This window comes from Salvelinus alpinus, chromosome 6 (assembly GCF_045679555.1).
Source record: "Salvelinus alpinus chromosome 6, SLU_Salpinus.1, whole genome shotgun sequence".
NCBI classification, from domain to species: Eukaryota; Metazoa; Chordata; class Actinopteri; order Salmoniformes; family Salmonidae; genus Salvelinus; species Salvelinus alpinus.
The window spans coordinates 23575935-23603707 of NC_092091.1; the positions used below are offsets into that span (position 1 = coordinate 23575935).

Here is a 27773-nt window from a genome sequence, read left to right on the forward strand (position 1 = left end):
GGGTGTCGACACTGGACATATTTTGAAAAGATCTTAAAACACACGATTTTAGCTCTACATTTCCGTAGTGTGATTTTCTTTGCCTGTGAGGCGTGTTGTGTTAATGTTTGTAATGTGCTATAAATAAAGCTTGATTTGATATGGTTAGGCTATATTGATTTTACAGACTATATCCTACATTGTAGCCCTATTAGGCCTAACTGTTGTGCAAAATTCTCTTGTACAATTTTGGCTATAAAAACCTGCTTGAATCAGACTAAACGCACAGGTATTTTGATGCGATATGTAATCAGGCCTTTGACAGAAGATTGCCCATTTGGGGTTGATTGAACATTTTTAGAAAGGCTGTAAAATGTCTGTTTCGATCTATCAAATCGGTACAATGATTCTGGTAAACTCATTCTCACTCTTTAATTATCTTCTACATTTTATGTCTGATTAGGATGAGTGCACTTTCTCTTCAAGCTGCTAGCTGTTCTGAGGACCATAAGGACTGGGGAAAAATGTGATGGAAACTTATTGTGAGAAAAAAAGTTTTCATTGCTCTTATTTGTTAAGATCTGATCGGAGTCAAACAAGTGTTAGGCTATGCAATGCTGCAGCCCAATAGAGCAGCCCAATAGAACCAATGATGTGTATAAGAACTGAACAAGTTAGTCTAACCTTGGACCTTGCACATACTACACGTAGTAGAATTCAAAGACCAATCTAGTGTATGTTACAATATTCTTAGAAGCTTGAGGTAGCAGGGTGACCTAATGGGTTCATTTTCATAGTCACTTTTGTAAGTCCTTAGTTACATTGTAACAATATTAGATAACACATGTTTTAAAGGTACGACATTAAACAAACAAACAAGCGCAGACCGCGGGTATATTACACGCTGATGATCTGGGCTGAATTTGCACAGGCAAATATTTAGAGTTCTAAATGACGTGGTTATGTGCGACGTGGGGCTTTTTGCGAGAGTTTCTTTGGCCATCCAACATGGCGTCGTAGGGATTCTGTTGTTGTTGTATTGCACGTAGTTATGTGAAGGAAGCCAAGTGGATTCATCTCCATTTACTCAAACTAAACAACAAACCAACCAACTACTAGATTAAATTGTGTCGGTCTCGATTCGGCGGGTATGAGAGAGGTCTGGGAAGACTATGCTGAGATCCACCGGTTTCTTCCTTGGGATTGACTGCCCGTTTTACACGGATAGTTGCAACGTGATAAGTGTCAAAGATGGGTGCAAAAGACCGTACTGTCACTTCAGACACAGCCAACAGAGACGGGCGTCTTATGGATCAAATGACATAAGAAAATCAAACGAGCTTTACTCCAAACAAAAGGGTGAGTTGCAATTCTATTGTATTAATATTATATGGCTTACGTTAGCTAACTAGCTAGTGTACATTATTATACAGTGGCTGCATAGTGTTTAACTTAGTTATATGTGAAAACATTGAGCTAGCTAAATTATTCCCTTACTGAAGGGTTGACAACACAATTGCAACTTGCACATTACATGAATCCTCTGAATCGGCTATACTCTGTAATTTCTTAGCTGTATTAACTAGTTAGCTAGCTAACTAGAGTAAAGTCAAAGTGATATACCGGGTTTTATTTATTTTTTATTGAACCTTTATTTAACTAGGCAGGAAAGTTAAGAACAAATTCTTATTTACAATTACGGCCTACCAAAAGGCCTCCTGCGGGGACGGGGGCCTGGGATTAAAAATATATATAATATAAATATAGAACAAAATACATCACAACGAGAGACAACACTGCATAAAGACAGACCTAAGACAACAACATAGCAAGGCAGCAACATGACAACACAGCATGGTAGCAACTCAACATGGCAGCAGCACAAAACATGGTACAAACATTATTGGGCACAGACAACATCACAAAGGGAAAGAAGTTAGAGACAACAATACATCACACAAAGCAGCCACAACTGTCAGTAAGAGTGTCCATGATTGAGTCTTTGAGTGAAGAGATTGAGATAAAGCTGTCCAGTTTGAGTGTTTGTTGTAGCTCGTTCCAGTCGCTAGCTGCAGCAAACTGAAAAGAGGAGCGACCCAGGGATGTGTGTGCTTTGGGGACCTTTAACAGAATGTGACTGGCAGAACAGGTGTTGTATGTGGAGGATGAGGGCTGCAGTAGATATCTCAGATAGGGGGAGTGAAGCCTAAGAGGGTTTTATAAATAAGCATCCCACAGTGGGTCTTGCGACGGGTATACAGAGATGACCAGTTTACAGAGGACTATAGAGTGCAGTGATGTGTCCTATAAGGCGCATTGGTGGTAAATCTGATGGCCGAATGGTAAAGAACATCTAGCCGCTCAAGAGCACCCTTACATGCCGTTCTATAAATTAGGTCTCCGTAATCTAGCATGGGTAGGATGGTCATCTGAATCAGGGTTAGTTTGTCAGCTGGGGTGAAAGAGGAGTGATTACGATAGAGGAAACCAGGTCTAGATTTAACCTTAGCGCCTGCAGCTTTAGTATGTACTGAGAGTACAGTGTACCGTCTAGCCACACTCCCAAGTACTTGTATGAGGTGACTACCTGAAGCTCTAAACCCTCAGAGGTAGTAATAACACCTTTGGGAGGAGAGGCATTCTTCTTACCAAACCACATGACCTTGTTCAGAACAAGGTTAAGGGTAGAGAAAGCTTGTTGGACACTAAGAAAGCTTTGTTGTAGAGCATTTAACACAATCCGGGGAGGGGCCAGTTGAGTATAAGACTGTATCATCTGCATATAAATGGATGAGAGAGCTTCCTAATACCTGAGCTATGTTGTTGATATAAATTGAGAAGAGCGTGGGGCCTAGGATCGAGCCTTGGGGTACTCCCTTGGTGACAGGCAGTGGCTGAGACAGCAGATTTTCTGACTTTATACACTGCACTCTTTGAGAGGGGTAGTTAGCAAACCAGCCCAAAGACCCCTCAGAGACACCAATACTCCTTAACTGGCCCACAAGAATAGAATGGTCTACCGGAACAAAAGCTTTGGCCAAGTCAATAAAAATAACAGCACAACATTGCTTAGAATCAAGGGCAATGGGGACATCATTGAGGACCTTTAAGATTGCAGTGACACATCCATAACCAGAGCGGAAACCAGATTGCATACCCGAGAGAATACTATAGACATCAAGAAAGCCAGTCAGTTGATTATCAACAAGTTTTTCCAACACTTTTGATAAACAGGGCAAAATAGAAATAGGCCTATAACAGTTAGGATCAGCTTGACCTCCCCTTTTAAATAAAGGATGAACTGTGGCTGCCTTCCAAGCAATGGGAACCACCCCAGATGTTTTTTTGGGGTCAAGTTTAAGGAGCTCCTTTAGCACCTCAAACTTTGTGACTGCCTGCAGGGAGAAACTTTGTAGCGGGGCAAGGGAAAAAGAGGGAGAAGCATCGGGGATAGTCACATTTAGAAGGGGTGGGAGATGAGGAAATGTTGGACGGGCAACGAGGCATGGCTAAGTCAAATAGGAATCCTGACTTAATGAAGTGGTGATTAAAGAGCTCAGCCATGTGCTTCTTGTCAGTAACTACCATGTCCTCAACATTAAGGGATGCAGCTGTGTCTCTCTCTGAGGGGAACGTGTCTCTCTCTGACGGGGGGTGGGTAAGTGGTATCCGGATGTTAACCAAGGTTGGTTGACAGGTTGGTTGACAACGGCATTTGAAACCTTATTTCACTCCAAGGCAGACCGACTAGAACGTATTCAACGGAACTGTTACAGTACTGTAAAACTGTACATTATTCTTACAGTTGAAAATGATAGACAATTTCCTCATTCTAATCTGTATCTCATGGCTCTCTCCAGAGCAATGCGGCTATGACCCATTCAAACCAGAGGTAGTGAGACCTGAGGAGCAACAGAATGGGGAGCCTGCTGCTGCAACAGTGGACATGGGTGCCTTGGAGCTTGAGTTGGTCAATCGCGCCATCGAGGAGGTACGCAGTGAGGTGGAGCGGGAAAAGAAGAAACTCTCACGAATCGGGGATCAGGAATATGACCCTACCGACAGTTCCCCCAAAGTGGTTGCTAAATGGCCAAAACCACTGGCCGTGACATCACACTTGGCGTATGACCCAGGCAGTTATCAGATGACTACAACAGCTGATTACAACCCTACCCCTCGCTCCAGTAAGTACACCTTGGATTCCGACAGCAAAGACAACCATGCCAGCTCCATGGAATATGTGCCCACCTCAGTTACCAAAATAGCTGTGAAAAAGCCTGTTCCTCGAACACAAACTCCTCATCTACACTCTTTGCCTACTAGTCCTAAATACTCCACTATTGCATCCTGCTCCAAGAATAAGTACACAGTGGATCATTCTAAACCATCCACAGACATGGAATATGACCCTCTCTGCAACTATTCAGCAAAAATAGCTGGCAAGAATAAGAAACACCAGAGGACAGGGGCTACTATGGGTGAAGGAAAAAAGAGACCTCACCTGTCAGGGACAGGAAAGCAGTCAACAGATGAGGAATATGTGCCAACCATTAAGAAGCCTCGGCAGGTAATACCAGACCCACTGAAGTACACTGCCAATTTCTCTGAGTCTGATGAAGAGCGCTCTGGGACAGAGTATCGACCCACTTCTCTCAGCCGTCTGCAGAGGAGGAAAAGCAGCAGTGGGTCAGTGGAGGAAGCCTCTGGTCCAGGGAAAGGAGAGAGGACGGAAGGAGCCGTAGGTGGGCTGAAACAACAGAGGAGTCAGGAGTTAAAAAAGCAGCAGGACGCCGCACACTGGGAGTCAGAGGACTTGGAGAACCAGGAAATAGTAGCTAGGCAGAAAGACAAGCCAGAGACTGAAATAGTGGCAGGTAAAACCAACCAAATGAAGAGCAGCAAAGTAAAGAAGGTGCATAAATCTGAAAAGGAGTCCAGTAAAAAGAGTGGTGCTGGTGGTGATAGTAGTAGTAAAAAAGGAGCAGGGGACGGGGAGAAAATAAGTGATTCAAAGAAATCAAGCCACGAAACTGCAAAGAAAGACCGCAAGAATCAGGGAAAGAAAGAAGAAAAATGCAAGATAAAGGATACATCCATAGACAAAGGCAAGAAGGAGGGAAAGGGAGAAAAGAGAAGTGATGGAAAGAGTAAGATAAGGACAGACAAAGTTAAAGGGGAGTCAAGCAAGAGGGAGAATGAGAGGAGAGAAAAGGGAGGTGGGGATAGTAAAAAACTGCAGACTTCAGACAAGGAAAAGGACTCTATGTTTAAAGAACAGAAGAATGGTAAATATGACAGCAATGAAAAAGATTCAAAGAAAGTAAGCAAAGGGAGTTCTAAAATCGATAAAGACAAGGTGAAGAAAAGCAGCAGTAGCTCCTCTGATGGCAAAACAGGAAAGGTGAAACAAAGATCTCTGAGTCACGTAGATCTGTTTGGTGATGAGAGTGTAGAGGAGGAAAGTGAGGAGGATGAAGACGATGAGGAAGAGGAGACAATTGTGAGGAAGTCAGCTGCTCCTTTCAAGAGGGGAAGTTTGACTAGGAGGAATGTCTCAGAACTCACCCCCTCATCCTCAGAGGATGAAGATGTTGGTGCAGAAGATGACAGAGGCTATGATGACATGGATGATTGTGGGGTGGACTACTCCAGTCTACAGGTGGACATGGACTTTGACCTGGATAATGACCCAATGGAGGAGTGCTTACGGATCTTCAATGAATCCAAGGATGTGAAGACTGAGGACAAGGGAAGGCAAGCCAAGGTACCCATAGATTGCCATGTCCCTTCATTGTTGCTTGTTTTGTATAATATTTCCTTGGTTTAGCATTCACTGCTGTTTATCCTGTTAGTTCAGGTCAGTAATGGTGTCATTATTTTAAGAATGGGACTGAATGTAATGTTTTCTCCAATATCATACTGAACAAAAAAATAAATTCAGCGATTTTACTCCGTTATAGTTCATATAAGGAATCCGGCAATTGAATTAAATTAATTAATTCATCACATGACTGGGCAAGGGTGCAGCCATGGGTGGGCCTGTTAGGGCATAGGCCCACCCACTGAGTAGCCAGGCCCAGCCAATCAGAAGTTTTTCCCCACAAAAGGGCTTTATTAAAGACAGAAATACTCCTCGGTTTCATCAGCTGTCTGGGTGGCTGGTCTCAGACGATCCCGCAGGTGAAGAAGCTGGATGTGGAGGTCCAGGGCTGGCGTGGTTACACATGGTCTGCGGTTGTGAGGCCGGTTGGATGTACTGCCAAATTCTCTAAAATTATGTTGGAAGTGGCTTGTGATAGAGAAATTAACATCAAATTCTCTGGGAACAGCTCTGGTGGAATTTCCTCAAAATTTGAGATATCTGTGGCTTTGTGTTTTGTGACAAAACTGCCCATTTTTATTGACTATTGTCCCCAGCACAAGGTGCACCTGAGTAATGACCATGCTGTTTAATCAGCTTCTTGATATGCCACACCTGTCAGGTGGATGGATTATCTTGACAAAAGAGAAATGCTCACTAACAGGGATGTTAACACATTTATGCACAAAATGTGAGAGGAATGAGCTTTTTGTGCGTATGGAAAATGTCTGGGATCTTTTATTTCAGCTCATGAAACTTGGGACCAGCACTTTACATGTGGCGTTTATATTTTTTGTTCAGTATGTATTCGTAGAATATTGTATGAAATGTACTGTACATTTGCTCAAAGTTTCTCTCCCTTCCCAGCCCGCTAAAGATTCAGAGGATGAGGATTCCACAGAGAGCAATCAAACCACTCTTTTCCCCGGTCAGAGGAAAAGGGTTTCACATTTCTCAGCCAAAGGAAGTGTGAGTTTGTTCTCTGGTATTTACCCACCTATCTATGGTAACTCAAGTAGTAAAAAGCCTTTCATTGATTACAAACTGGATTCTGTGTTTCAGACTGAGGCAACCCCGAAGCCTCCACCATACAGGAGACTGACTGCCCAGGAGATCTGTTACCAGCGTATGCAGATAGCACAGCAGCAGGCTGCCCAGCTGGCTGCAGCTGTGAAGACTGCCTCCACACCCAGGCCTAGCCCCAGCCCTTTCCCTGGGGAGAGGAAGAGAGTAGCCCACCGCCCCACCCCTTTACCATCCTCTTCCAAATCTGGTAGGAAAGCTTGTCCGTTCTTATTTATTTCTTATTGTCGAGAAGGAACCTGCAAGTAAGCATTTCGTTGGACGGTGTATATCATCTGTATCCCGTACATACGACTAATAGAAGTTTCAAGTTTTATCTTCCACACCATGTAGGTCATGTTATCTAACACAGTTTACATACATTACGATTGCACAAACAATATGAGACCAGAGAAGTGTAATTTAAGGTGTGTTGTTGAGAAGCCTTTCTATATCTGACGGAAGGTCTTGCCGCGGCGAAGTCGGCGGGCAGCAGAGTGTTGTCGCCCACCAGGACCCTCCCAGCAGGTCTCTCTGTGAAGGCCCAGACATCAGCCGGCATCCTGTCAAAGACCACTACCACTATTGTACAGAAGAGGGTGGCACACACTCCCACAATGAAGGTAACGCCAGACATTTATATCATGCCACAACAACCCATAAAATGGATCTTAGCGTCCATTGTAATTGACATGATTTTTCTTTTCTCAGAGCTCTGCAATGAAGCGGCCAATTATTCCCACCGCGTTTGGGGCCAAAGTACCCACCAACGTCCGCCAACGATACCTCAACACATTTATAGACGAGTGTATGAAGTTCTGCCCCTCTGAAGACATGGCCTTCCAAATGGTATGTGAGACCACACAGGGTTGAACTGATTCATCATAAAATCGATCCATGTCTACAGTAAAGTATGTGTGCTTATAGCACAGCTAGTGGTGTCCCATTTCATAGAAGGGTGGATGAGTTATGTTTGTGAAATCCTTGATGTGGGTTCAGTTGGTTTACCCTTACACATTTTTAGGTGCTTATTCATAGTGTGCCACTCTCTTTACTTGTATATATGGGTTGATGGTTGTAACAGCTGACGGTCTCTCTAGGCCCTGGAGGAGGAGAAGGTGGTGTATGACCGGAGCAGCAGTAAGAACATCTACCTCAACGTGGCAGTCAACTCACTGAAGAAGCTACGCAGCAAGAGCAGCTCCCCCAATTCACTCGTTGCCAGTATGTCACTGATACATACAGTATCCATTTAGCAATTACAAATGGATGGTGTATGGTGTATTTGCAGTGCTCATGTTAGTCATTGCCATTTGGCACAGATCTAGGAGAAACATTTCCCCCCAAAATTCAAATTTTTACCATTAGGTGAAAAACACCAAACTAACTGTATATCAGAGTCTTATCAGCTTGCTTGTCTTTCAGTGAACCCTGCAGTGGTGGGGAACAGGAAGTCCCAGTCCCATGAAGAAGTGCTGGGGGGACGCCTCGCTGCCAAGACCAGCTTCACGATAAACAGGACGGGCAAGCAACAGGCAGAGAAACTCAGTGGTGAGTAGCTAGTCCTCGTCTGGTTGGAGCTGGTTTTACTGGCGGCAGAGGCAGTGGGGGTTTGTATCCTAGCTATGTGTTATCTGGTCTGCTGTAGGCGCTACTCTGTACCGGAAGCTGAGGGACTATCTGATGACGGAGGAACGGCTGCAGGAGCATGGATACCCTAGGCCCCACCCTGAGCGCTCAGGTCGAGCCGTGGTCCACAACGTCCCAGAGAAGAACAACGTTGACCGTAAGTCTTTACAAAGCACCTACAAATCCTCCTCAGTCTGGGGGTGGATCCAATCGTTCTCGACCAGACACATAAAAAAATGTTCTTCCACTAATCTCTTCTCGTTCCAAGCGTTTGCCAAGGTGTGCTGTCGATGTGGGGCCGAGTATAAGATCAATGCCAACGGCAACTGTGTTCGCAAGGAGGAGTGTAATCACCACTGGGGCCGTCTGCGCAGACATAAAGGTCTGTTTTTCTGTCTAATAACTTGTACGTGGTTTTAATTTTTGCATGCTGTAAAGGGCAAGATGTTAGGATTTGAATGTAGTTGCCCATTTTGGATGGAACTAGTAAGGGCTTCTGTCTGTCTATGAATAGTGTCGGGAGGCTGGGAAACCAACTACAACTGCTGCTCAGGAACTGTGGGCTCTCCTGGTTGCTCCGTGTCTAAGGTAACACCACGCAGTTCCTCTGCATTGCATTTATGCAATCAGAACCCAGTAATAATGTGAATACTGAACTGTTATGGGAACAGAAGGGGGCGGTGTTGTCCATGGCACATCGTGACTGTGCTACTTCATTAGACCTGATGCCTCCTCAGAATCGCATCTCTGTGCTTATATTTAAGAATTAGTCAATTCCACCATTATTTTTAAAAGGTAGTCCACCTTGCGTCCGCTCTGTTCATAGCAACACGTTCAGGACGGCCGCAAAGAGTCTTTGGGTGGCTACGTTCAGACCTTTGAGAAACAGCTGCCCCCGGACGGCAACTGTGGAGTCTATGCCCTGGACTGTGAGATGGTGAGCTGGCTGCTGCGCTGCTTTCCTTCGGGCACAATTAGCTGTTTGAGTGCTGAGAGTGGCTCTCAATACCCTATATAATGTGTCCTCTCTCTCTTTCTCTCACTCCTCTGTAACAGTGCTACACAAAGCAGGGTCTGGAGCTGACCAGGGTGACTGTTATCAACTCTGAGCTGAAAGTCATCTATGACACATTTGTTAAACCTGAAAGCAAAGTGGTAGACTACAACACACGGTAATGGATACAGAAGATCTTTGTTCAGTCTTTAGTGTGGAGATATAGCTAGCATGTGCGCGCGCGTGTGGAGTTATAGCTATCATGTGCGCGTGCACACAAGGACAAAATAACAATGTTCATCATGTTTTGCACAGGTTTTCGGGTGTAACGGAGGAGGACCTGGAGAATGCTAGCATCACCCTGAGAGACGTGCAGGCGGTGATGCTCAACATGTTCAACGCTGAATCCATCCTCATAGGACACAGCCTGGAGAGTGACCTTTTTGCCCTCAAGGTAAACATACACACTCCCCTAATCTGATTGCCCTCTGGTCATTATGTGTGTGTGGTTGTGATGTGCCCCACTCACTCTGTACCTCTCTCTGCTGTCTTCGTAGGTCATACACAGCACTGTAGTGGACACAGCCATCGTGTTCCCCCATCGCCTGGGCTTGCCCTACAAGCGGGCCCTGAGGAACCTCATGGCAGACCACCTCAAACGCATCATACAGGACAGCGGTGAGCAGCTAAAACCTCATTACCATGTTTATTATTGTTCCTATGATATACAGTTGAAGTCGGAAGTTCACATACACCTTACAACTCAGTTTTTCACCATTCCTGACATTTAATCCTAGTAAAAATTCCCTGTTTTAGGTCAGTTAGGATCACCACTTTATTTTAAGAATGTGAAATGTCAGAATAATAGTAGAGAATTATTTATTTCAGCTTTTATTTCATCACATTCCCAGTGGGTCAGAAGTTTACATACACTCAATTAGTATTTGGTAGCATTGCTTTTAAATTGTTTAACTTGGGTCAAACGCTTCAGGTAGCCTTCCACAAGCTTCCCACAATAAGTTGGGTGAATTTTGGCCCATTCCTCCTGACAGAGCTGGCGTCAGGTTTGTAAGCCTCCTTGCTCGCACACGCTTTTTCAGTTCTGCCCACACATTTTCAATGGGATTGAGGTCAGGGCTTTGTGATGGCCACTCCAATACCTTGACTTTGTTGTCCTTAAGCCATTTTGCCATTTGGAAGACCCATTTGCGACCAAGCTTTAACTTCCTGACTGATGTCTTGAGATGTTGCTTCAATATATCCACATACTTTTCTTTCCTTATGATGCAGTCTATTTTGTGAAGTGCACCAGTCCCTCCTGCAGCAAAGCACCCCCACAACATGATCCTGCCACCCCCGTGCTTCACGGTTGGGATGTTGTTATTTGGCTTGCAAGCCTCCCCCTTTTTCCTTCAAACATAACGATGGTCGTTACGGCCAAACAGTTCTATTTTTGTTTCATCAGACCAGAGGACATTTCTTTGTCCCCATGTGCAGTTGCAAACCATAGTCTGGCTTTTTTATGGCGGTTTTGGAGCAGTGGCTTCTTCCTTGCTGAGCGGCCTTTCAGGTTATATCGATATATGACTTGTTTTACTGTGGATATAGATACTTTTGTACCTGTTTCCTCCAGCATCTTCACAAGATCCTTTGCTGTTCTGGGATTGATTTGCACTTTTCGCACCAAAGTACGTTCATCTCTGGGAGACAGAACACGTCTCCTTCCTGAGAGGTATGACGGCTGAGTGGTCCCATGGTGTTTATACTTGCGTACTATTGTTTGTACAGATGAACGTGGTACCTTCAGGCGTTTGGAAATTGCTCCCAAGGATGAACCAGACTTGTGGAGGTCTACAATTTTTTGCTTCTGAGGTCTTGGCTGATTTCTTTTGATTTTCCCATGATGTCAAGCAAAGAGGCACAGAGTTTGAAGGTAGGCCTTGAAATACATCCACAGGTACGCCTCCAATTGACTCAAATTATGTCAATTAGCCTATCAGAAGCTTCTAAAACCATGACATAATTTTCTGGAATTGTCCAAGCTGTTTAAAGGCACAGTCAACTTGGTGTATGTAAACTTCTGACCCACTGGAATTGTGATACAGTGAATTGTAAGTGAAATAATCTGTCTGTAAACAATTGTTGGAAAAATGACTTGTGTCATGCACAAAGTAGATGTCCTTACCGACTTGCCAAAACTATAGTTTGTTAACAAGAAACTCATGGAGTTTTAATGACTCCAACCTAAGTGTATGGAAACCTGCGACTTCAACTGTATACTGGGGGAAAAAAATTAAAACTAATATGTAAAGTGTTGGTTTCAGGAGCTGAAATAATAGATCACAGAAATGTTCCATATGCACAAAAATCTTATTTCTCTCAAATGTTGTGCACACATTTGTTTACATCCCTGTTAGTGGGCATTTCTTCTTGGCCAAGATAATCCATCCACCTGAGAGGTGTGGCATATCAAGAAGCTGATTAAACAGCATGATCATTACACACCTTGTGCTGGGGACAATAAAGGCCACTCTAAAATGTGCAGTTTTGTCACACAGCACAATGCCACAGATGTCTCAAGTTGAGGGAGAGTGTGATTGGCATGCTGGCTAGGAATGTCCACCAGAGCTGTTGCCAGGATATTGAATGTTAATTTCTCTTCCATAAACTGCCTCCAACGTCGTTTTAGAGATTTTGGCAAGTATATTCTAACTGGCCTCACAACCGCAGACCACGTGTAACCACACCAGCCCAGGACATCCACATCCGGCTTCTTCACCTGCAGGATCGTCTGAGACCAGCGACCCGGACAGTTTGCACAACTGAAGAATTTCTGCACAAACTGTCAGAAACAGTCTCAGGGAAGCTCATCTGTGTGCTCGTCGTCCTCACCAGGGTTGTAGCAGACTTCAGTGGACAATTTCTCACCTTCAATGGCCGCTGACGCTGGAGATATGTGCTCTTCACGGATGAATCCCCGTTTCAACTATACCGAGCAGACAGCGTGTGAGCAAGCGGTTTGCTGATGTCAACGTTGTGAACAGAGTGCCCCATGGTGGGGTTATGGTATGGGCTGGCATAAGCTATGAACAACTAACACAATTGCATTTTATCGATGTAAATTTGAATGCACAGAGATACCGTGACGAGATCCTGAGGCCCATTGTCGTGCCATTCATCCGCCGCCATCACCTCATGTTTCAGCATGATAATGCACGGTCCCATGTTGCAAGGATCTGTACACAATTCCTGTAAGCTTAAAATGTCCCAGTTCTTCCATGGCCTGCGTACTCATCAAACATGTCACCCATTGAGCATGTTTGGGATGATCTGGATCGACGTGTACGACAGCGTGTTCCAGTTCCCGCCAATATCCAGTAACTTCACACAGCCATTGAAGAGGAGTAAGACAACATTCACAGGCCACAATCAACAGCCTGATCAACTCTATGTGAAGGAGATGTGTCGCACTGCATGAGGCAAATGGTGGTTACACCAGATACTGACTGGTTTTCTGATCCACGCCCCTACCTTTTTTTGGTACATTTTCTGTGACCAACAGATGCATATCTATATTTCCAGTCGGTCATGTGAAATCCATAGATTAGGGCCTAATGAATTTACAGTAATTCAATTGACTGATTTCCTTTATATGAGCTGTAAACTCAGTAAAATCTTTGATTGTTGCTTTTTTATTTTTGGTCACATGTCAACAATCCTTAGTAGGCCATTTCCCTCTCTCTGGTTTCAGTTGAAGGTCATGACTCCAGTGAGGACGCCTGCGCCTGCATGGAGCTTATGATGTGGAAGATCCGAGAAGACGCCAAGGTGAAGAGGTGACCTCTGCCTTCTCTTCTCCGCCCACCTCCCCTCTAACCGGACTGCTGCAGACAAACAGGGAGGGAGAGAGGCGGGGCGCTGGAGGCCCGGAGAAAGAACTGTCAGTCTGAGAAGCCATCAGCCCAGCACTTGACAAGAAAGAAGTAGCAGGAACGCTTCAGGTATTCCAAAACAGCCACAGCACATGAGTTCCACTGACTGGGATAGGACCTTGACAGAGGGTGAGAATAGGCTCCTCTGCAGAGATCTGCACAGACAGCCAAGTCACTACGTTGCCTGGACAGGTGGGCCATTGTGAACAGGTGCTGCTCCGGCCTTGTTGGAATACAGCAGAGCCAAAGCCCTCGATGGAGCAAGCAGGGAAAGAGCAGAAATCAGCAGTGTTTTAATTTACTGTTTACGCATTTCATTTATAAGATCCATGATCATGATTGTCACCAGTTTTTGTTGGTATTTATTCTTCTCCTCCCGCCATCTATTTCTGGGGGGGGGGGGGGGGGGGTTACATCGATGTCACCCATAAAATATAACCTTTCTATCAAATGAAAATGACAGACTTGTCAGGGCATTGGACTTGTTCACATTGTTAGGGTGAAAATGCTATTGCTGCCGAGCTGCATCCTTGGCCCAACTTGCACTCTGTTCTCACGTTACATTAAATGTGGTCAGTCTCTTAGTATTTTGGTGGCTCTCAAACTTGATTCATCATGATGGACTTGGTCAGAACCCAAACCAGAAATATGAATGTCTAAAATTGTCCTGGAGTGGTTGACTAGAGATATTGTGTTGAATAGCTTGACCATGAAATCTCACCATCTCTGTTCTGTACACGGCATTAAAGTAACTTAGTTTCTATCTTTGCCTATGTCCACATTATGCAGCAATTTAGTTATTCAATGTAGACCGATATGAAACCGTTTATATTAAATAACGCCTATAATTTTTTATATGGTATAACATATACTGGTAAAAAAAAAATTATGCTGTAAATTGTTTCCTTTTGTATTATCTTTTTCTATTAAAAAGATTAAAAAGATCTGGTTTACTTAATAATTTCAAAGTAAACCTTTTTTTCTGCCTATGTCACAGCAGGATAAACATAACATCACTAACAAGAAGTGCCTTCTTCACTGAGTATACAAAACATTATGAACACCATGACATAGACTGACCAGGTGAAAGATCCCTTATTGACGTCACCTGTTAAATTCACTTCAATCAGTGTAGGTGAAGGGGAGGAGACAGGTTAAATAAGTATTTTTAAGCCTTGAGACAATTGAGACATGGGGTATGCCGTTCAGAGGGTGAATGGACATGACAAAAGACTTAAGTTCCTTTGAACAGGGTGCCAGGCACACCGGTTTGTGTCAATAACTGCAACGCTGCTGGGTTTTTCATGCTCAACAGTTTCCCATGTGTATCAAGAATGGTCCACCACCCGAAGGACATCCAGCCAACTTGACACAACTGTGGGAGGCATTGTACTCTACATGGGCCAGCATCCCTGTGGAACGCTTTCAACACCTTATAGAGTCCATGCCCCAACGAATTGAGGCTGTTCTGAGGGCAAAAGGGAGGTGGGGGGGACTCAATATTAGTAAGGTGTCCTTAAAGTTTTGTATACAGTGTGTAATGTATAGGTTTCCAAATGTAGGTTAAGGTTTATTTATGTTAGTGCATATCATCTGTGTTTATAGTACAGTACATTCTTGCTATTGCAGCTGTCATATCTCTCTACCCTGTGTGTGTACTCTGACGGAAGGTGCGTTGGTATTGTCTCCTTTTCTTCGCAGATGTGTTAGGGATACAAAACGGGACAGAAATGCTAAATGGAGAGGTCCATTATTTATTTTTTCACTAGGCTCCACATTTTTGCCTCTTGAGCTCCTCCCGTCACATGTCACCATGCATTTCCCCAACTGAGGCCAGAGATCTCTTGACCCCAGGTATTAAAGACCTAGTTAGCACAGATCAATAACCACACAGTGTTCTCCTGACAGGGAGGGGGGATACCTAGTGTTTAAATGCAGCAGAGATTTGAACATGTGGGGAGAAGCATCTCTAAGAGCGTCTAGAGGTCTTCATTATCAAAATCGATCAGTGTGCTCCCTCTGTTCACCTTTGACTGCTGGGGGTTGGTAGGGGCCAGGGTTGGTGCTGGCTCTGTGCAGGCGGCAGCACTCACGCTGACCCCATGCTGGGAGATGTCTTGTTTATCCCTCAAAACACTGAACATAAGTTACCCACTAACCACATCCCTATCAAACTTATTGGGAGAATTTGTTTTATGACCTTTGGTTTCTTTTGAATGTTTTCTACTTTGGTTAGGTTTCTTAAAAGTATACCTTTTAACTTATTATTGTATGATTCCAGTTGTACTGTGTATCAATTACATATTGTGACAGGACAGCATAGTGTTTGTTGCTTAGGACTGAAAAGTGCTCAACCTTTCCTGAATAAACATTTCATATTGACCTGAAAGCTAGCAAGTTATTTTTTTCATGAGTTGAAATGTAAATGATTTTCTGCAGTTACCTTAACGAATCTGTGTGAATCATAGCGGCTGCTTGCAATTTGACTAAGGCCTTTGTTTTGACTTTGGATTATGGCCCATAATAGGCGAGTCCATTTGAAAGATCATCTGTGTGTCCTCGCCAGCCTCTACCCGGCCCTACGCTGCTTCCCTTGACCCCCCAGGCGGGCCTAGCAGCCGCCTGTCCCTCTCTCTGTCATTAACTCAGACTCATGCTGCCCAATTAAGTGACTGATCTTTACTCAGTTTCTCATATTGATCTGCCAGAGGAGCTGCCTGTGGCAAATCTCCCTGGGGGTTGGGTGGAGATCATATGAAGTTAATGCCTCTAGGCCTCATAAGAATGGAATTACTAATGCCCAGTTAACCAAAATCAATGAGTTTCAGAGATCCCAATGCTCCACTTCAGATCTATTAGATGAGCTTGATAGATTGGTTTGAGGCTGGTTGGACAATTTTAATGGCTGATAGTTATGAGAGCAACTGGTAGGGATCAGTTCCATAAAATGTCTAATTAAGAACAGTACGCAGAGATATTAAGATATGCTGTTCAGGTTCTATGTCCTTAGTATTCAGTATTACTCAACATGTTTTATTCTATTTTTTATTCTAAAGCAGTTATTCAATGGTAAAGGAACAACACAGATACCCCTATAGCTCCTATTTATTATTTGTGTGTCATAGCTAGTGTCAGGGCTCACAGCGTGATCCTGGCACGTGATCCTGGGCTTAAGAAGAGCTACTGACCTGCCGCTCGCTATCCCTGTCTCCTATGGGTGAAAGGGCAGCCGGCCCCATCGATTTCCCCCAATGAAGAAGTCTTCAGCCCCTTACCCGCTTTCTTCTGGTCCCCATGCCCCAGTCCTGACTGGGCAGGCCTGAAGGCCACTATTGTGTTAGCGTGCCGATCGATCCAGTTGGTGTCCAAGGGGCCTCTCCTTTGAGATGCTCTCCCACTGTTAATTGACAACTACAAAGCTCCTGTCTTGATAGCCACTTGTCAATACAAATTTCCACTATTGATAAGTAATTAAAGAGAGAGGTGCTTTAGGGGGTGCTCCTCAGACTGCTGCTCTCAAACGGAAACATCTGTTAAATAGGAGACATTAACAAAAACACTTTTAGAATACAAAACCAGCCCCCCTCTGCCCTCTCCAGGCTCCCCTGTAGTTTTTTTTAAACCAATCTGAATATTATTAAAACAACATTCAGTGGATGGACAGGACGGAACACATTGGATAAACTGGTAGCTTTTTGTTCTTCAAACTGTTCCTACTCCAAAGTGTTTGATAGTGGGAGTATGAACTTGCTCTGTCTTGTTTCATTCATAACATTAGAATTGTAGCTTTTACCAAACAATCATTTCTTGTGATCTATTACACACACTTTTGCTGTCATTATTGCTTTCTCCTTGTGCAACATACCATGCAACAGGAAAATGTTTTCATGTTTTGTCCGTGATTATATTTTTCACCTTTCCAACAGTATTTTTATTTTACATATAGGCCGGATAATACGCTCACTGCAGTTAGACCTGCATGCGCCTAGCTGGTTGATGGCGAAACCATTGTGACGTGACTAACTAAGGATAACCTTTGTCTTTTAGTTCCAGTAATCCGTGCCTGTGTAAGTGGATCTACCTGGAAGAGGATAACTCCCTTAAGATCTTTTAAACACTACGGGAGGGACTGCAAGCCAGTAACTTATTTTTGCCTCTGTTCTCACAGTAATCCAGGTTATTTGCAGAAATGATATTCCCAACTGTGTTGAAAAGACATAGCATGTGAATCATAATGCCTGCTGATAGATCCAGTTTCAAATTGTGAATTTTGAATATCATTGGACATCCGTACTGTGTATTCTTCCAGTTCTATCACCTACTACTTAATGGATGGTGTCTGGAGTTTAAAACAAACAAAGCAATCAGCGAGGAGCCCTTTGGATGACTTGGAACAGTGGGAGAAATCAGTAAGGTCATCCCTTATTTAGAGTGGAACCCAGTTCTGTGGGGATGGGGAGGAGGTGTGCCTTTTCGAGGAGAAGGTTTCCAGGAGGGCAGTGGGTTGGGGTGGTGGCTATGGGGAGGGGGTTGCACACAACCAGAGTCTTTGTGTCTTTAATCCCCCCAGCCAACACAGCTTTGGCCAGGTTTCATCATGAAAGTGCCATGAAATAACTACTTTTTTTCCCCTTAGCAGTAAATCTCCCCTAATCCTGCGGGCTGAGGAGACAAAGGCCTCTGGGACCTAATCCTGGAGCTTTTAGTGAGGTTCCGGGGCTGGCCTACAGAGCCTCTTCTAAATGACTTATTTTTATCAGACACTAATATAGCTTGACAGCCAAGAACAGTGGGAAAAAAGCAAAGAAAACATATATCCACATATTTTAGGAATCTAAATGTATGAACAAGTACTGTACAAGTATGAACAAAAATGTTACCTTTTATGCCAAATGTTCAGTTCCTATTGGGCAAAACAACTACAAAAAATATAATGTATCCAACAAGTGTTGAACGAGTTTGTAGTCACAAGCTTGATAAAGTCATTATTCAAATGGGGAACTAGATACATGAAGTGCTTTCATTTCTAAACGTAAAACAAATATATTAAAATATACTCTCAAAATAAAAGGTATACTGTAACCTAATATTAAACATTTGATCTCAAATCCAAAATGCTGGAGTATAGAGCCAAATAAAAAAATGTAGCTTCACTGTACAAACACACATGGTGGTGAGTGTATACATTTCCAAAGAAAAAAGCATGGGATTGTGTGACCCCTGAGACTGACTGTGTGGGTCACTGATAGAATGCAGCAGACATTTGAACAGAAATGGAACCACCCAAGAGGTCTAAGAAATATATTCCCCACAATAACATCTGCTAATCACGTCTATGTGACCAGTAACATTTGATTTGATTTGACCTTAAGTCATGGTATTAGGCAATTAAATTCCTACAGAAATAGCGGAATCGAGGGCAAAAATTAAAACATCTTTATCGCCAGCCAGACTTTTGCCTTGAGTTTCAGAGTAACAGGGAAGAATGAACGTTTCAGTAACAAATGGAAGATGAGAACACAGAGGGCTGTTCAAAACATTGAGGTGGCTGGTTTTCGCTCCAGTTGTGGTAATGGCCCCTCCTCTCCTGACTGTATGGCTGGTGTACTTGGTGTGTTTTACCCTGACTCTGGGACACAACTGATACTCGTGGGAAGCATAATCTGTCACTGAATGCTTTGCCTTTCCACCCTTCGCACCTCCGCTAAGGCCTTAGTGGAATTTACATGTCTAAACCCTTCAGCCTAAAGCTAGAGCTGGGTTATTGGAGATGATCTTATTGGAGAGTGTTACAATTTGAAATGTGTCACAATGCACAGGTGTGCCAGGACTTTGGGGTGAGGAGAAATACATTTTGTTAGATGGACTGTGATATCCATACTAGTAATTGGGTTTTCATATTTTCATTCCACAAGATACAGATTTCATTCCACCATTAGTAACATTTGGATATCATATTTCTATTCCGATACACATTTAATTCCAACGTACTACTTTACATGACAATATATTGTACACACCACTGGCTTAGAGCATGATTTAGTCATGGACACTGAAGTTCTGAACGTTTCTCTGTGTGTGCAGTGCAGTAGTCTACTTTCACAAAGTGTAATGTCATGTTTACTACATTTGTGAAAAAACGTTGAGTTTAATTCAAGTGTTACTGAAAAACACACTCCACCTAACCTATTTGAAATTAGGAAAAACCATTTGCATGTTGTGTTTTATCATTATTTTCCTTATTTTGGTGGGATAATAGTTCTCTTTGAGGAGATCTTGAATCTGGCTCAGTTGAACCTTAGGAAATTGGTCTCAATGGCCAATGTCCAAATTGTATTTCACAGGCTGACAGTTTATGGGCAAAATATGTAGCCTGTTAGCAAAACAAACTGCAAAGAAAACCCCGTCCAAGTGGAGATTGACAAAGCAGGGAGTTTAGGAGAAAGGAGGCTGAGAACAGGGAACAATCAACGGGCTGTTATTTTAATCTGGCCTGCCACTGAGATTAGCAGACCACATTGTTTTAATTGTTTTAACAGGAGGGAATGAAACGCTCGTTTATTGAGGAGGGATCCTTTGCGTAAATCTCCCCAAATTCAATAGTTTAAAAAACTTGAGCCCTTGGACCCCCTCTTTTCCCTCATCCCACCTAATCCAGGGTAATACCTTTCTTTCTATTGGCTAATGGTTGATGGGGAGCTGGAGTAAACGGTTCTTTAAATAGTCGTGGGTGAGAATGGTCTTCAGATAATTAGATCCATGCCATGACAAAGGGTAGCGGCGTACAAGGATAAGGCCTGCATTTCAAACTATTGGACTGTATAGGTGGACTTCTAAAAGCTCACGAGAATAGGTTCATTTCTGCTGTTTTGTGTGCTTCTCAGGTAAAAGAAAAAATACTGCAGATGTTATACTTTTTTGTCTGATCTTTGTTTTGAAATGTGTTTTCTGGATGTTGGTAGCCTACTGAAGTAAAGTGGCAATGGTTTATGCGTAAAGAATAATAACTTTCAATTACTTTTAATGATCAAGAAAGTTGCGTATGTTTACCATTTGTTCTGTTATTATTTAAGTGAGTTTAGACTGTAGCCTAAATCCAAATTGCACAGTGCAAGCGTTCTACATAAATTGTACAGTAAGCTATAGGCTATATACTTTTTTCCCATTGTATGCCTAGTTAGTATGGTGTAAGGCCCATATAACTTAAACAGTTTTACCCTATCGATTTAGGTCCGCTATGAATGCCTTAAATTTCTGCGGAGGATCCGACAGCGTCAACGGAGTCTTTTTCGACCTACACCACCTGATGGCAGACCAGTACCCGGTGTATCCATCAGCCAATCCCTCCTCGGTTCACACGTTCTCTGTTGCTGAAAGACTTGCAGGTATTTAGAGTAGACTGTCATTTACTGTAATTTATGACTGTGTCTGTAATCGATGCATGCAATCAAACAAATGCAGGTGGCAAAAGTGTTCTAGTTATAATTTTAGGGCTACCGAGTAGCGCAGCGGTCTAAGGCACTGCAGCGCAGTGCTAGAGGCGTCACTACAGACACCCTGGTTCAAATCCATAGGGCTGCGCACAATTGGCCCAGCGTCGTCGAGGGTTTGGCCAGTGTAGGCCGTCATTGTAAATAAGAATGTGTTCTTGACTGACTTGCCTAGTTAAATATAGGTTGTATTTAAAAAATCAAAACATTTAAAATTAAATAATTTGCCATTCAAAAACATTGCAGCTGAACTGGTATTCTATTGTCAAAAGACCTGTTTCCCACCTGAAAAAGTTGTTGAAATTGATAATTGTCATGCTGGTATTTTCAGTGTAGCCTGATATCTCACATGCCCTCCGACTGTTTCACCACCTCTAATCTTGTTGTGGCTTGTCTTCTGTCCCCACAGAGTTGATACTGGAGGCCCGTTATGGGAATCAGCAGAAGCAGCGTCGGAGCCGCACAGCCTTCACTGTGTCTCAGTTACAGGCTCTAGAGAAAGCCTTCCAGCAGACCCAGTACCCTGATGTAGGTATGAGAGAGAGACTGGCTGTCTGCATCAATCTGCCTGAGGCTCGCATTCAGGTCAGTAAAGGTCGCTCCTCAAAGAGGACCAGCCTGTGTGCATGCTTTCATTCATAATATTTATTTGAACTGCTGCTTTTAGTAACTTTATTCTTGTGATATATATAACAGCTGTGGTGCTATTACCTTTTTAAACTTTTGATCAATATTACTGTTATAAACACGTCAACCCTTCACAAATAACAAAATAATATGCTCCTCCAGGTGTGGTTTAAGAACAGAAGAGCAAAGTTCCGTAAGGGACAGAGATGCTCCCCTCTTCCCAGAGAGCAAAGCCTGGAGGAACCATATCAAACCAAGGCAGGAGGGAAAGAGAGGAGTACCAAGGATTCAAAAACACAAAGTGAAATAGCTCCTCTCTGGGAAGTCAGTGGTGCTCCTACCATTTCTTGTCCTGGAGACTCCATTGTAACTCAGAACCACTCAAGATTACATTCTCCTCCCGTTTTTCCCTTTGTGGGTGGAGAGCGGTACCACCTTCCACATCATCAGGCTTTAGGGATGCTGTCAGCTGGCCTACATTTCACCCCCACATTCTGGCCCATTCTACAGCAACACAGCTCGACTATAGGAGTTGCCCCACTGGTTGGTAAAAACTGCAGCCTTTCCCTTCAGACTTCCTGTCCCAGTAAAGCTGTACCGATCCCCAACCTGGGTCTATAACTGCACTCCCAACAACAACAACTTCTCTTCAGTGTGTGTTGGCAAAAAGGGACTCAAAGGAGAGAATTGTACACTGCTGCACTGGTATCAACATGGACACAGATAAACTACTGATTTTATACTTTGACTCTGTACAACTTTGTGAGTACAATGAGCCTTTGCTAATTGTCCTGGTAGAGTGCATCTGACAAGTGAATATGTCTGTAGATAAGTTTGATTAAGAAACACTCAAAGGGGCTAGTATGTTGTGTTGTTGTGAGCATTCGGGATTGCAACCTGGAGTGGATTGGTACATGCTTCATTTGCATAAAGATGTTACTTTCAGTTTTTACTCACTTATCACAAGCACTTAGAAGAATAGAGAATTGTGATGTGGTTTGGGGCACTTTTCTTTTCACTTTTCAAATCGAATATCAATTTGTTCAAGACAATTTTCTGTAATGTCTCACAGTAGGAATCTTTATTCCTATCCTATGTTCATTTTATGGTTATACACAACAAAACCGTAATTCAACTGTATGTGAATTTAAAAAAATGTATTGTGAATAAAAAAATTTTTAATGTCTTTTTAGTTTACATTTGTTTATTCTGCAAATAGGCAGAATAATGCTGAAATAGCAGTGTTGCTTCCGTTCCTCTCCACGCCCCTACCTGGGCTCAAACCAGGGACCCTCTGCACACATCAACAACTGCGTCCCATGAAGCATTGTTACCCATCGCTCCACAAAAACCACAGCCCTTACAGAGCAAGAGAAACAACTACTTCAGTGACGTCAACTATTGAAACCCTATTAGCTCGCACCCTGCTAACTAGCAATCCATTTCACACCGGTCACACTAAGACGCATATATACACTGCTCAAAAAAATAAAGGGAACACTTAAACAACACAATGTAACTCCAAGTCAATCACACTTCTGTGAAATCAAACTGTCCACTTAGGAAGCAACACTGATTGACAATACATTTCACATGCTGTTGTGCAAATGGAATAGACAACAGGTGGAAATTATAGGCAATTAGCAAGACACCCCCAATAAAGGAGTGGTTCTGCAGGTGGTGACCACAGACCACTTTTCAGTTCCTATGCTTCCTGGGTGATGTTTGGTCACTTTTGAATGCTGGCGGTGCTTTCACTCTAGTGGTAGCATGAGACGGAGTCTACAACCCACACAAGTGGCTCAGGTAGTGCAGCTCATCCAGGATGGCACATCTATGGGAGCTGTGGCAAGAAGGTTTGCTGTGTCTGTCAGCGTAGTGTCCAGAGCATGGAGGCGCTACCAGGAGACAGGCCAGTACATCAGGAGACGTGGAGGAGGCCGTAGGAGGGCAACAACCCAGCAGCAGGACCGCTACCTCCGCCTTTGTGCAAGGAGGAGCAGGAGGAGCACTGCCAGAGCCCTGCAAAATGACCTCCAGCAGGCCACAAATGTGCATGTGTCTGCTCAAACGGTCAGAAACAGACTCCATGAGGGTGGAACCGACGTCCACAGGTGGGGGTTGTGCTTACAGCCCAACACCGTGCAGGACGTTTGGCATTTGCCAAAGAACACCAAGATTGGCAAATTCGCCACTGGCGCCCTGTGCTCTTCACAGATGAAAGCAGGTTCACACTGAGCACATGTGACAGAGTCTGGAGACGCCGTGGAGAACGTTCTGCTGCCTGCAACATCCTCCAGCATGACCGGTTTGGCGGTGGGCCAGTCATGGTGTGGGGTGGCATTTCTTTGGGGGGCCGCACAGCCCTCCATGTGCTCGCCAGAGGTAGCCTGACTGCCATTAGGTACCGAGATGAGATCCTCAGAACCCTTGTGAGACCATATGCTGGTGCGGTTGGCCCTGGGTTCCTCCTAATGCAAGACAGAGTGTGTCAGCAGTTCCTGCAAGAGGAAGGCATTGATGCTATGGACTGGCCATAGCATCAATGGCCCGCCCGTTCCCGAGACCTGAATCCAATTGAGCACATCTGGGACATCATGTCTCACTCCATCCACCACCAACCTTGTTCTGTTGCACCACAGACTGTCCAGGAGTTGGCGGATGCTTTAGTCCAGGTCTGGGAGGAGATCCCTCAGGAGACCATCCGCCACCTCATCAGGAGCATGCCCAGGCGTTGTAGGGAGGTCATACAGGCACGTGGAGGCCACACACACTACTGAGCCTCATTTTTACTTGTTTTAAGGACATTACATCAAAGTTGGATCAGCCTGTAGTGTGGTTTTCCACTTTAATTTTGAGTGTGACTCCAAATCCAGACCTCCATGGGTTGATAAATTTGATTTCCATTGATAATTTTTGTGTGATTTTGTTGTCAGCACATTCAACTATGTAAAGAAAAAAGTATTTAATAAGAATATTTCATTCATTCAGATCTAGGATGTGTTATGTTAGTGTTCCCTTTATTTTTTTGAGCAGTGTATATAAAAAAGTTTCAACAACATAGCTCAGGCAGCAGGATCTATTAATATGCAGATGATCCAGTTTTATACTCTGCTGGCCGCTCCCCGGATTTTGTGTTAAACTCTCTACAACAAAGCTTTCTTAGTGTCCAACAAGTTTTCTCTGCCTTAACCTTGTTCTGAACACCTCCAAAACAAAGGTCATGTGGTTTGGTAAGAAGAATGCCCCTCTCCCCACAGGTGTGATTACTACCTTTGAGGGTTTAGACCTTCAGGTAGTCACCTCATACAAGTACTTGGGAGGGTGGCTAGACGGTACACTGTCCTTCTCTCAGCACATATCAAAGCTGCAGGCGAAGGTTAAATCTAGACTTGGTTTCCTCTATTGTAATCGTTCCTCTTTCACCCCAGCTGCCAAACTAACCCTGATTCAGATGACCATCCTACCCATGCTAGATTACGGGGACCTAATTTATAGAACGGCAGGTAAGGGTGCTCTTGAGCGGGTAGATGTTCTTTACCATTCGAGCATCATATTTGCCACCAATGCTCCTTATAGGACACATCACTGCACTCTATATTCCTCTGTAAACGGGTCATCTCTGTATACCCGTCGCAAGAGTCACTGGTTGATTCTTATTTATAAAACCCTCTTAGGCCTCACTCCCACCTATCTGAGATATCTACTGCAGCCCTCATCCTCCACATACAACACCCGTTCTGCCAGTCACATTCTGTTAAAGGTCCCCAAAGCACACACATCCGTGGGTAGCTCCTCTTTTCAGTTCGCTGCAGCTAGCGACTGGAAAGAGCTGCAACAAACACTCAAACTGGACAGTTTTATCTCCATCTCTTCATACAAAGACTCAATCATGAACACTCTTACTGACAGTTGTGGCTGCTTCGTGTGATGTATTGTTGTCTCTACCTTCTTGCCCTTTGTGATGTTGACTGTGCCCAATAATGTTTGTACCATGTTTTGTGCTGCCATGTTTTTGTTGCTACCACGTTGTTATGTTGTGTTGCTACCATGCTGTGTTGTCATGTGTTGGTGCCTTGCTATGTTGTTGTCTTAGGTCTCTCTTTATGTAGTGTTATGGTGTCTCTCTTGTCGTGATGTGTGTTTTGTCCTATATTTATAGATTTTTTTGGTAGGACGTCATTGTAAATAAGAATTTGTTCTTAACTGAGTTGCCTAGTTAAAAAAGGTTAAATTTTTTTTTTTTTTGCATCTGCACTGTTCTTCAAATACATGTGTTTTTGTAAAATTGTTGTGCATAGAGTGGTATGATTTGTTTAACTTTGCAATGTTCGGTTTTTGTTTGGCATACATTTGAACCAGTTACACCTGTGGGAATTGGCCTATATGGATAGGGCTACATTTAAATGTGTCTTACAGAAGAAATATGGAAAGAATATGCATAACCATGGTAGCAATTGAAAGGGAACCATTTGGAAATTATGGGGAAATTATTAGACTAAAGGTGAGGACACAACACTTCACCTGACAAGACTGAATCGAAAACATTAGATTGTTGATTTTACATTTACTGTACTTTTCACAGCATTTGTTGATAACGAAATCTGAGAATACTCTGGATACATTAAGTATATGATCGGAATATTATTTGAAATTGTGGGGTAGGTGCAACATAAGACAAAACAATTCCAAGGGTTTGAGAGAAAGGTCAAACTGTTGTCTCCAAGTGGCCACACACCTCTCCAATATGTACACAGTTCCTAAGTAATTTCAATGCACTTCTATGACTCAAAGAAGAGTCTTCAACTATAAGGTGCTTTTTGAGCTCTCCTAGATGTGCAGTCGAGGAACTAGAGCAAGAACACTTGTAGTTGTTTTGTTTGGAACACAGCCCTGCATCCCCGCCATCAAACAATTATTGTTGTTGTTTATGCAATCCAAAAATGGTCCATTATAAATCGCAATCTGGGTCGGGTGGGCATAATGTGAAAGCTTGTTCTAATGTCAACATGATTAGCTAAATTACCAAATGCGATTTTACAGTGTTAGGCTTTCACAATGCAATTCAGGGAAGCAGATTGTAATTTTGGTGCGCATAGAATGGAGTCAAGGACTGCATTCAAATGCGGGGTCCGCAGCAAATTAGGGTAATTCTGTTCAGGACAACCCAGGGTATAACGCCATGTCATCTTGTAACTGTACATCAAACATAGTGATCATAAATGTTGACACAGTATATAGCATGAGTTTTATCATATGGGGTAAAGCAAACATTTTGACTATATTAGCCCACACAGCTACAAGGATGCACTTTCATGCTAGGTTTAGGACCTCATAATGAAGCTTAGAGACCCCAACTGATGTATAGAACAATCTTAAAATGATCTACTTTGGTTTAGATTCAAGCATCATGAAACCTCTAACACAATAAATTAATTTGACTTTGTGAAATAATTTTTTTGGGACCTAACCACTTTTTACATGTGGGTTCTTCCTTCATATCGCCAGACAGACCTGTGCTAATTAGCTATCAAGCGTGCACCGAACACCTGTGTGTAAAATGCTTGATCCAATAAGGTCGAGAGGCTCCGTAAGGAGGGTGTGACGCAATTGCGGAGGCCAAATCGAGCTACATACAGCAATGCCATGCGCCTCAAACAAACTTACTACCTTGACAATAAACATGGAGAACTTTGACAAAAAGACTATCAGAACAAGTTCATGAATACAATTGATCTTTATGATACCTCATGTAGGGATTTCTAAGACACAAAATTAATTTGAACTCCTGGAAAGAGATTGGGGAGATAGATTCGGTAAAGAGGTAATTGGAATGCAGACCATGGGGGATGGAAGGACACTGGATTGGTGCACATTCAACAAATCTGATCTAACAAAGTGGATATTTGTAAAATCCGTCATGATTGATGATTTGTAACAGGCCCACAACGTGGTTACTAAAATCCGATTAGGATATACAGTTGAAGTCAGAAGTTCACATACACCTTAGCCAAATACATTTAAACTTTTCACAATTCCTGACATTTAATCCTAGTAAAAATTCCCTGTTGTAGGTCAGTTAGGATCACCACTTTATTTTCAGAATGTTAAATGTCAGAATAATAGTAGATAGAACAATTTATATCAGCTTGTATTTATTTCATTACAATCCCAGTGGGTCAGACGTTTACATACACTCA

General features: G+C 43.3%; 2 protein-coding genes across 3 annotated transcripts; both read left to right on the forward strand.

The window, feature by feature from the left end:
* The first annotated feature begins 666 nt into the window (after nt 1–666).
* Nucleotides 667–14400, forward strand: LOC139578404 (RNA exonuclease 1 homolog). 2 transcript variants are annotated; one of them, XM_071405931.1, is made up of 16 exons: nt 667–1338; nt 3840–5743; nt 6707–6808; nt 6902–7112; nt 7367–7524; nt 7613–7750; nt 8002–8125; nt 8327–8452; nt 8550–8687; nt 8799–8912; nt 9045–9118; nt 9357–9467; nt 9587–9702; nt 9840–9978; nt 10082–10202; nt 13276–14400. In XM_071405931.1, exons 1-16 carry the CDS (start codon nt 1152–1154, stop codon nt 13362–13364), a joined length of 3852 nt encoding a protein of 1283 aa, XP_071262032.1. In that variant the 5' UTR covers nt 667–1151; the 3' UTR covers nt 13365–14400. The 2 variants fall into 2 exon arrangements, 1 of the variants encoding a protein (XP_071262032.1); XR_011675539.1 differs by lacking the exons at nt 9840–9978; nt 10082–10202; nt 13276–14400 and having other exon boundaries at nt 9326–9467.
* Nucleotides 14401–20138: 5738 nt separating this feature from the next.
* On the forward strand, nt 20139–22759 carry LOC139578405 (diencephalon/mesencephalon homeobox protein 1-B-like). Its single transcript, XM_071405932.1, has 4 exons — nt 20139–20340; nt 20687–20841; nt 21356–21531; nt 21736–22759. The coding sequence occupies exons 2-4, from the start codon at nt 20694–20696 to the stop codon at nt 22192–22194; spliced, it is 783 nt and encodes a 260-aa protein (XP_071262033.1). The 5' UTR covers nt 20139–20340; nt 20687–20693; the 3' UTR covers nt 22195–22759.
* Nucleotides 22760–27773: the final 5014 nt, after the last annotated feature.

Excerpts from the sequence above, each read along its gene's own strand:
- LOC139578405 (XM_071405932.1), top strand. The coding sequence starts at position 20,694 with ATGAATGCCTTAAATTTCTGCGGAGGATCCGACAGCGTCAACGGAGTC. Across the intron at positions 20,842-21,355 it reads TGTTGCTGAAAGACTTGCAG|AGTTGATACTGGAGGCCCGT; the intron begins GTATTTAGAGTA and ends CTGTCCCCACAG. Across the intron at positions 21,532-21,735 it reads TGCCTGAGGCTCGCATTCAG|GTGTGGTTTAAGAACAGAAG; the intron begins GTCAGTAAAGGT and ends ATGCTCCTCCAG.
- LOC139578404 (XM_071405931.1), top strand. The coding sequence starts at position 1,152 with ATGCTGAGATCCACCGGTTTCTTCCTTGGGATTGACTGCCCGTTTTAC. Across the intron at positions 7,751-8,001 it reads AAGACATGGCCTTCCAAATG|GCCCTGGAGGAGGAGAAGGT; the intron begins GTATGTGAGACC and ends CGGTCTCTCTAG. Across the intron at positions 8,688-8,798 it reads AGAGAAGAACAACGTTGACC|CGTTTGCCAAGGTGTGCTGT; the intron begins GTAAGTCTTTAC and ends TCTCGTTCCAAG.